At 38.4% G+C, this 8,924-nt stretch overlaps 1 protein-coding gene and 1 long non-coding RNA gene across 2 annotated transcripts in view; both read right to left on the bottom strand.

The window, feature by feature from the left end:
* Positions 1–9: 9 nt before the first annotated feature.
* LOC113466374 lies at positions 10–676 on the bottom strand. Its single transcript, XR_003390787.1, has 2 exons — positions 315–676; positions 10–225 (listed from the first exon to the last, which is right to left on the bottom strand). It is a non-coding gene; the product is annotated as an uncharacterized LOC113466374 (long non-coding RNA).
* A 356-nt stretch (positions 677–1,032) lies between these two features.
* LOC103506712 overlaps positions 1,033–8,924 on the bottom strand; it is a 73,298-nt gene continuing 65,406 nt past the window's right edge. Inside the window, exons 6-11 of the mRNA XM_026821694.1 lie at positions 6,714–7,261; positions 5,557–5,891; positions 4,145–5,288; positions 2,307–3,904; positions 1,508–1,869; positions 1,033–1,041 (exon numbers count right to left, since the gene is read on the bottom strand). Of these exons, the coding sequence (XP_026677495.1) occupies positions 1,033–1,041; positions 1,508–1,869; positions 2,307–3,904; positions 4,145–5,288; positions 5,557–5,891; positions 6,714–7,261 (3,996 nt within the window). The remainder of the gene's footprint in view (positions 1,042–1,507; positions 1,870–2,306; positions 3,905–4,144; positions 5,289–5,556; positions 5,892–6,713; positions 7,262–8,924) is intronic.

Below are 8,924 nucleotides of genomic sequence, written 5' to 3'. Positions count from 1 at the left end.
CACCTCTAGTTTTACTGTAACATGAAAGCATTATTGTTATTTCTTTATTAGACAAAAATAAATAACCATGAACTTAAAAATTAACATCTTTATTTTCTGTTTTCGAGAGATTTTCAATAAATTCAAGTGTGGAAAAATATTCTTTTCCCTGTAATTTGAAATGATAATCTTCTTTCTTTTGGACTATAGACTTTCGATTAGAATGAAGTTCTTTTTGCGAGTTACCTAACCATTTACCGGTAATTTGAAATGATAATCTTCTTTCTTTTGGACTATAGACTTTCGATTAGAATGAAGTTCTTTTTGCGAGTTACCTAACCATTTACCAAAGTCTGGCGATTAATTTTCAAAGTCTGGCGAAATTTCTATAGAAATAGGTACATAGTTATGAAGCATGATTTTTCTATTAGTTTTAATGTATTTTTCTATTAATTCACACTGAGATTTTCAAAAGGGTCGAAAATGAAATCTCAACTTCCTCGTTTATGTGACTACTGACCCAACATTTTTATTCTATTCTAGCTAGCAAGATGACACCAGTCCTGATTTTCAGTCATTTTTTTTAGTAGGTAGGTATATGAAGTACGATAGAAAAAATTGGAAACATTTTAAGTCCACAAACATTTATGTGAACACAGAAAACACCGAAGAAAAAATTGTTAGTAGCGCTGTTAGTTCACAAAGACTACTGACCCAACATTTTTATTCTATTCTAGCTAGCAAGATGACACCAGTCCTGATTTTCAGTCATTTTTTTTAGTAGGTAGGTATGTATATGAAGTACGATAGAAAAAATTGGAAACATTTTAAGTCCACAAACATTTATGTGAACACAGAAAACACTGAAGAAAAAATTGTTAGTAGCGCTGTTAGTTCACAAATCTACCTCTTCAGAAGTCTAAGAGCCTGTTCACACTTGTCGTGAGTTTCATCCGATTTTTTCCCGAATGTCCTGTAGGGAATGTAATTTAAATGAGTGATCACACTACACACGACACGACTTTTTTCCCAAACAACAAGTGTGAATGGTATTTAAGAGATCTGAAAAAGAAAATATTTTGCATTTCAGGGATCCCGTCATAGTTATCTTAAAGGTAAGAGTGCTATTGAAAAAAGTGATAGAACCAAACTACCGCCTTTTGAAAACCCGTGTTTTGGCACTAAAAACTGACCATCGAAATTTTGACCCGATTACATTACTTTCCTTCCTATAGGATAAGGAAAGTAAAAAGTGATAGAACCAAACTACCGCCTTTTGAAAACGCCCAGAAAAATCCATTGAACCATTTACCCTTACCCTACAATCTTCGTACTTTTAAAGTTTAAATCCACTGCTTCAAAAAATCTTGTAGGTGTTTTACCAAAAGAAGCAAAATATTTGGTTGTTACCTATATTGAAATAGGTACCTACCTACTTCTAATTATCCTATAGGTACAGGTATCCTAAGTAAGAAGAAGAAGAAGAAGAAGAAGAAGAAGAAGAAGAAGAAGAAGAAAAAAAAAATACAAACAAAAAGTCAATTTTGTGTGCTTGAATTCTTTGTTCTCGGTTATGAGATTCACTAATAGATTTTTCTTCTCTATTTTTTTCCTGCACCGTTTCCTTGGGTGTTCTTTGATGGCTCTTGACATTCGTGTTCGAACTTTCCAGCACGGGTTTGGCATTTTCATGATCCGTGTTGGTTTTATTCGTTGGACTTTCAGGTTTATAAACCAAACATACAGGTTGGAATGTTTTCGGTTTTGAAGGTTTAGCTTCGTAATGTAAAGCGATGGAAGTTATCTGAACAGGCTCACTGCTTGGTTCTTTCTTGGTCACAGTTTTAGGGGTGTTCATCACAGCACTGTTGAGAGAGAATTGATCTTTAGCTGGAAATAAGAAGAAACACATGAGTTAATATTTAGTCCATTAAAACTAAACCTACAGACCTATTCTATGTACGTAAAAAATAAATCAGTAAATAAAACTAAAACCAATTTTCAACATTTCCCCCACAGGTTTAACCATCCAGTGATAGTGTCATCCTAATAATTGACTCTTGTATAAATAGCATTTCGTATAGCATTTCCCGCAAGGTTAGGGTTGCATTACACCTCAGTTACTTTGACCTTTTTGTGTAGGTACATACTCTTGGATAAAGCTTCCATTTCTAGATGACTTAGCCTTTCCAAATCGTCAACCTCCATGAAATGTTCCAAATTTTTAAACACCAAATCTCGTGCTTGAAATTAGACCTAACCTTTTTGAAAATTAAAAGAATAAAATTAGACTAATACTAAGAAATAACAAAAATTCTATACACCACCTTGTATATGGTTAGTTGTTGCTGATGAGATCTGAATATTAGTTTTGTTAGACGTGGTAGTTATGGATTGGTTGGTTGTTATACTGTGTGAGCTAGCACCACCCTTCCATTGCTGGACTTCTGTGTTGTTTCGTTCTTCAGAGTGCATTAACAAATTTCGAACTTCCTCGTCAGCTTTCAAGCTATCGTCACTCAACTCAGCCTCATCGCCGTTCAAAAGTGGACTAGATTTGTGATTCCGTAACAAACTGTTACGCCGAGTATCATTCGTATGAGCAGATGTATCACAGATAAGTTTTGAGCTTTTCGCTTTGATTAATTTAAATTTAGAATTATTGAAATCATGTTTGAAATTATCACAGCGTGTTTGACCTGACGTGTCTGCAATAGGTGCTACGCCAGTATCCCGTATCTGGGATGAGTTGGTACTCCTTGATTGCAAATTATATCTAGATTCCCCAAAGTCGTCCGACTTTTCCGAATTCATTAGATTGTAGATTTCATTTTCTGAAAACACTTTCGTCAGCATTTTAACTTTGGACGTTGAAGGTTTTGGTGTTCTATCTGATGAGATATTCTTTTTGAACTCATTCGTAAGTCTCTCAAGTTCATTGGAAAGCTTTTCGTTCACAACTTCCAACTCCAAAGCGTCAGCATTCAGCGAATTCAAATATTTATCATTGAGGCTCTTGGACATTGTTTGACTGGATATGTCCTGATTAACCAAAACATTCCCCGTGAGTCTATTTGTAAAGTCAGTTGCGCAACATACTGAATCAGTTGATGAGTCATTATTGAAATGAGATCCACGAGTGCTATTTTTACTATTTTGAGATCGATCACCATTCTGACAATTTTTATTGATGGCGTTTATAAGTTTGTTGATTTGTAAGTCTTCTATAGATTTTATTTTCTTGATTTCCGATTTTTTCTTGCAGTTTATTTTACTTTTCAGTCCTTCCATGTCTGATACTTGAGGTGTTTGCTTGATATTAGTTTTCCTATATTCTTCATCACTCTTTACTTTCAAGTTTACTCGAGATTTACCATTGAAAGAGTGTCTCTTATATTTCGATTCGTTTTCAACGTTAGCATTATTTTTGTCATAATTACACTTATAACAAGTCCTATGTCGTCTTGGTTCATTTAAAACCTTTTCAGTACTTTCCAAACAATAGATATCATCATCCAAGATGGACGGTCGTCGTTTTACTTTATTTGGTATGTCGAATATTTCCTCATCGATGGATTTGCTTAAATTTTCTAAATCGCTCAGAACACTTGGAATGAGATCATTTTGTACAGTTTCTATTTTGTTATCACAATGATTGTTTATTATATGACGATTCTGTTGGTCCATGTTTTGTTGCCTCTCAGAGAGAGAACCAAGCTTGACGAAGGATTTCTTAGGTGTTGATGTTGTATTTTCACTATAACGTTCGTCAAAATTCAAACTACTTTCAGTGGAAGTGTCAGAATGACATGCGAATCCATTTGTTTGAAACGGAGCTTGTAATGGCAATTTAATGTGGTCAATTCTTTTACTATCACTCCTTAAAATTCCTCTACTTTCCCTGGCAGATTTGTTTGAAACGGAGCTTGTAATGGCAATTTAATATGGTCAATTCTTTTACTATCACTCCTTAAAATTCCTCTACTTTCCCTGGCACTAGATGTGTAAATTACATAAATAGGGAAAGGATTAAAATTCAAGTTGAAATTGACGGCACTTCGAACTCTTGACGTTCGTGCGCCTCCTGGCACGCTTGATTTATCCTTCTAAAAACAAACCTATCCTACAAACAATGCAACTTCAAATGAGAAAAACATTATTCAACTTGAGAAACTTACCAGAAGAGATGCGAACTTTCAGCCCATTGTCAACTATCGGTGGTGAGCCATTACTGTTCTGCCTCTCACTTGTTTTGAATGAGTTCAAAATTTTCTGGAAGTCCGGTTTGGTTTGGTCAATGTTCTCATTGGCAGTCTCTTCAAGTTTGGCCGATTTCAAAATGCTTTTCGGTTTCCTTGGATCATCTTCCGTTTCATCGACGACTATTTCTATATTCGTCTCAGTAGGTTCATCATGGAGCATTGGTTCGTAAACTTTCGCCTCGTGGACTTTAGGTTCATAGGGAAGGGCAATGATGGGTTTCTTCATTTCATCTCCAAACTTTGTTTCAGGAAAGTTCGGTTTCTCACTAGGTTTCTCTACTTTGTCAGTATGGTTTCGTTCAGCCCGCTCTGCGTTTCTCTCAGCGCGATCTTTCTTACGTCTTCTGTAATTATTCGTGGGCGGTGGTTTCTCGTTTGTTTCTATAATGTTCACTTTCCCGGGCTCAAAGTGGACTTCCGTTTTAGAGAATTCCACCTTTTTAGGTTTCTTGCTATCACCATTTTTGTCTTCCATCCACGCGCCTTTATCGTAAATTTCTTTGACTTTCCGGAAATACTCTCCGTCTTCAACCATTGTGCTTTCGACTTTCATTTCGTTCTTGTTCGGGATGTTGATGACACTTGTATGTTCTTCCTTTGGTTTGATAGTGATAAACAGAGGTTCGTTCTGCGTATCTTTCACCTTGGAAGTTCCGTTGAATACAGTGTTTGGTTCTCTCAGGGCGTGTATCCTATCACCATACTGTTCCGTGACACTGTCATGGTTTACAACTCCCAAACCGTTTTCAAACTCAGTTTTCTTGTTCGAGTCTCTCAGACTCATCAGGGTATTGTAGATCTTACTGTTCTTGCTCAACGAATTTCTCCGTACTTCAAACAGATCATTGTTTGGATTGACGATCCCCTTCTTGACAAGGGTGTCGATGTTTTCGTTTGACTTGGCAATACCGCTGTCAGTCGACGACTCAATATTCTTCACGCTGTTGCCGGTTGTATGCTGGGAGTCATCTTTCATCTGCTCGAAGCCGTACGATTTTCTTCGGTTGTACCACTCTTCGTTGCGGGTCTGTTTGTTTTCTAGACTACCTGAGGGTCATAAAACAAGTCAGAAAGATCTTGTTAGGTGTTACTTGTGAAAAACACTATTCCTTAACACGAAAAAGGACAAAGTTAATTTTTAACCTACAACGATGCCCTACAACAACAATGGACAATATTGCGAGGATAGGCTCTTCGTCTCACTACAAAAATCTAAAGGCTGAAGTACAAGCTCTCGAGTCGAGAGTTTCGAATAACTCAAGAAAAATGAAAATCCTCAGCTAAAGGTCGAAAAAAACAAAGCTCTTCCATTTACCTGTATTGTAGTTCTTGACAGGCGTATGAGTAGCATCACTGTGCTTCGAAGACGTTTCAACTCCATTCCTTGCACTCTCCTCAACCTCACTCACTTTCAAAGTACTATCCTCGACGGGTTTCAGGTTACTCCGAATATTCTGTATCGTTTCGACCGACACGAAGGATTTTTTGCTCGGTGCGACCGGTTTTAGCTCGTCCTCCTCTAGGTCAGGACGACTGTAGAAGGTTTTGTTCTTGAGGACCTTCTTGAAGACATTTTCCAGCTCGTTGGTGTGCTGCGAGGACCAGTGGTTGTCGCGGTGCAGATTCAGAGATCTCCGCGCCGCAGATGATCTGAAATGGAAATGAAATAAAGAATGTCATATAGTCATAATCTCCCTGGCAGATATATTCTCAATCATCTTGTTGATGGAATGACTTGATCGGGCTTGTTCATTATCCTGAGAAAGTTTCCTTCTATTTAATGGGACTATCAAGGGTGAGGGTTCAGTAAGGTCATTGTTTTTTAGAAGTTTGCCGTCGTGAATATTATCAAATGAGATGGAAAGAAATTGTTTGCTAGGACTTCTAGGAGGTAATTCCTTATTTAACTCTAAAAGTTTCACATTCATATCATTTCTTTCTTTCCTTCGAGGGTAGGTTTTAATATTGAAATCTTTGTGGATTTCATTTTCTGCGCCGATCGCTATGAGATAACTTTTCCTATAGCTCGGGAACGTGAAATTACTATTGAGCATTTTGGAAGAACATGGGAAACTGTTACTTTTCATGACATTACTAGAACATCGCAAGTTGTTAGTATTAGGACTACTCATATCGTTAGGCGCCGATTTGTTAGTAATGCTTTCTAATGGAGTCATAATCTCTACTGGGCTCGCATCCGTCTATAAAAATCTTAGTCTGAAAATTTACTAACAACTAACGCCAGGATAGGTAATCTTTGGGATTTTTGGACTCTTCCTCCACCCAATAATTGAAACAACGGGCACTTACCTCTTCAAACTGTGATCGACTTAGTCATAATCTCTACTGGGCTCGCATCCGTCTATAAAAATCTTAGTCTGAAAATTTACTAACAACTAACGCCAGGATAGGTAATCTTTTGGGATTTTTGGACTCTTCCTCCACCCAATAATGGAAACAACGGGCACTTACCTCTTCAAACTGTGATCGACTCCAGCATCATAATCCTGACTGATGTCCTCACTCGACACGCTCTTCTTCGCTTCGAGTGGCTTATGTTCGTTATCACTCGAGTCGGCTTCCACCGCCTTCCGATTTCCAATGAGGCTCCGGAAGATCTTGGGCGATTTGAGCGATTCGTTCCGCACGATGGTGGGCGATTTGTACGGCGCTGGGGACGGCGTTTTGTCGGCGACTCTGGCGTATCGTTCCGACGATTTCGTGATTTCGGACTTGATGGATTTCACGGTTGGCGTGGCGTAGCGTGACGTCCGGTCAGCGTTACTTGCCAGTTCGGAGATTTTCAACTTGGGCGCGGGTCTCGCTGGCGCGCGCGGCTCTTTGGCGGCTTTGTCTGGAGGCGGCGCGGGTATGATGGTGTTGATAATGTCGGACGCGTCGTCCGTGGAACACAGAAGGCTTCTGGGCCGCGTTGGAGGTCTTCGTTTTGTCATGGAGCCGCTCCTTCCAAGGCTGATTTTCGACTTTTCGGAGTTCAAATTCAAAGGCATGATTGACAGCTGAAACAAATGGAAGCTTTGTGATTTCCCTCTATTAGGTTAGGAACCAAGGAGAGGTCTATCCCCATAACTTTTTCGATATCTCTAGCCTGTACTCAGTAGAGCGGAAGACCGGCAAAAAGTGGTAATGCCCAAATTAGCTAAAAATGCTAAAATGAAATCTTCTTATATCCACGTCAAGTACTTTGAAGACCATTTTTCTCTCCTCCATAAAAATGTGCCCAGGTATGAAGATAATTCTTAGTTCTCCTATTAACCTGGAGGTCTCTATTCCAGCCCAAAGCTGTAACCATTTAACCCAGCCCAAGGCTCCATTAAACCATTTAACCCAGCCCGAGGTTCGATTAATCCACCTCTAATGAAACTGTTAGCTATAAATGCACGTACTAGCCCAGCCCGAGGTTCGATTAATCCACCTCTAATGAAACTGTTAGCTATAAATGCACGTACTAATCCATTTAATTCAGCACCATTGATTCCTTGGATCACGTAATAACTACAAGTAGGTACATCAAGTATTACAAGTATAAGAGTAATACTTTATTCAGATTATTTATATACTATGTAATAGCAAAAGGATATCAGCACGGTTTTATCAGAAGGTCAGTAATACCTCCCGTTTGTTAGGTACATCCAATTTAAAAAGTACCTACCTAGATAAATGATAGGTATAGGAACGGTTTTATCAGAAGGTCAGTAATACCTCCCGTTTGTTAGGTACATCCAATTTAAAAAGTACCTAGATAAATGATAGGTATAGGACATCAGTATAGGTACTTTGTTTTCCAGGATTGACATCAGGAACACTTAGGCAGTTACTATCTGGGACGGTTTTATCAGAAGGTCAGTAATACCTCCCGTTTGTTAGGTACATCCAATTTAAAAAGTACCTAGATAAATGATAGGTATAGGACAGTATATGTAGGTAGTTTGTTTTCCAGGATTGACATCAGGAACACTTAGGCAGTTACTATCTGGACTATTGCGGGAACATTACTTCACAGTGCATTCTTATACGACCATGCTTATCCGGGAACGAAAGGGTGTGGTCAGAAAATTACCGCCCCGGACAGTAATCGAACCCAGCACTTCCGGGTTGAAAGTCAGGTGAGAAGGTTAGATCAGAGCTCTTAACCAGAACCACTCGGAGCCAAAAAGGTGGGCTTTAACTTCCGGGTTGAAAGTCAGGTGAGAAGGTTAGATCAGAGCTCTTAACCAGAACCACTCGGAGCCAAAAAGGTGGGCTTTATTTTGAAAATTTGGACCGATTGCAATACTTTCTCATTACCTTGTATAGGTTCCCTATACGTAAGGGTAATAGAAAGTAAAAAAAGAATATTCAAAATGAAACCTTTTATTTAATAATTTATTACATAGATACACTCGTAGGTGCTTTTTCCTTATACCGGCCCTGAATTCTGCAAGAAATTTAATTAGCATACTTTTACATAATACAGGCGCTGCCCTCCTATCAATCAAGAGTAAAGTGTTCAGACAAGCTATCAATCAAGTATAGAATCTATGCAGCGAACGAAGCGAGCTCTGAGTTTTAAATTGATGTAGTTGACGGGTTTTCCTTTTAGTAATCAAGTATAGAATCTATGCAGCGAACGAAGCGAGCTCTGAGTTTTAAATTGATGTAGTTGACGGGTTTTCCTTTTAG

This window comes from Diaphorina citri, unplaced genomic scaffold (assembly GCF_000475195.1).
Source record: "Diaphorina citri unplaced genomic scaffold, Diaci psyllid genome assembly version 1.1 scaffold256, whole genome shotgun sequence".
In the NCBI taxonomy this organism is placed as follows: domain Eukaryota; kingdom Metazoa; phylum Arthropoda; class Insecta; order Hemiptera; family Psyllidae; genus Diaphorina; species Diaphorina citri.
This window is presented reverse-complemented; position numbering and strand designations above follow the sequence as displayed.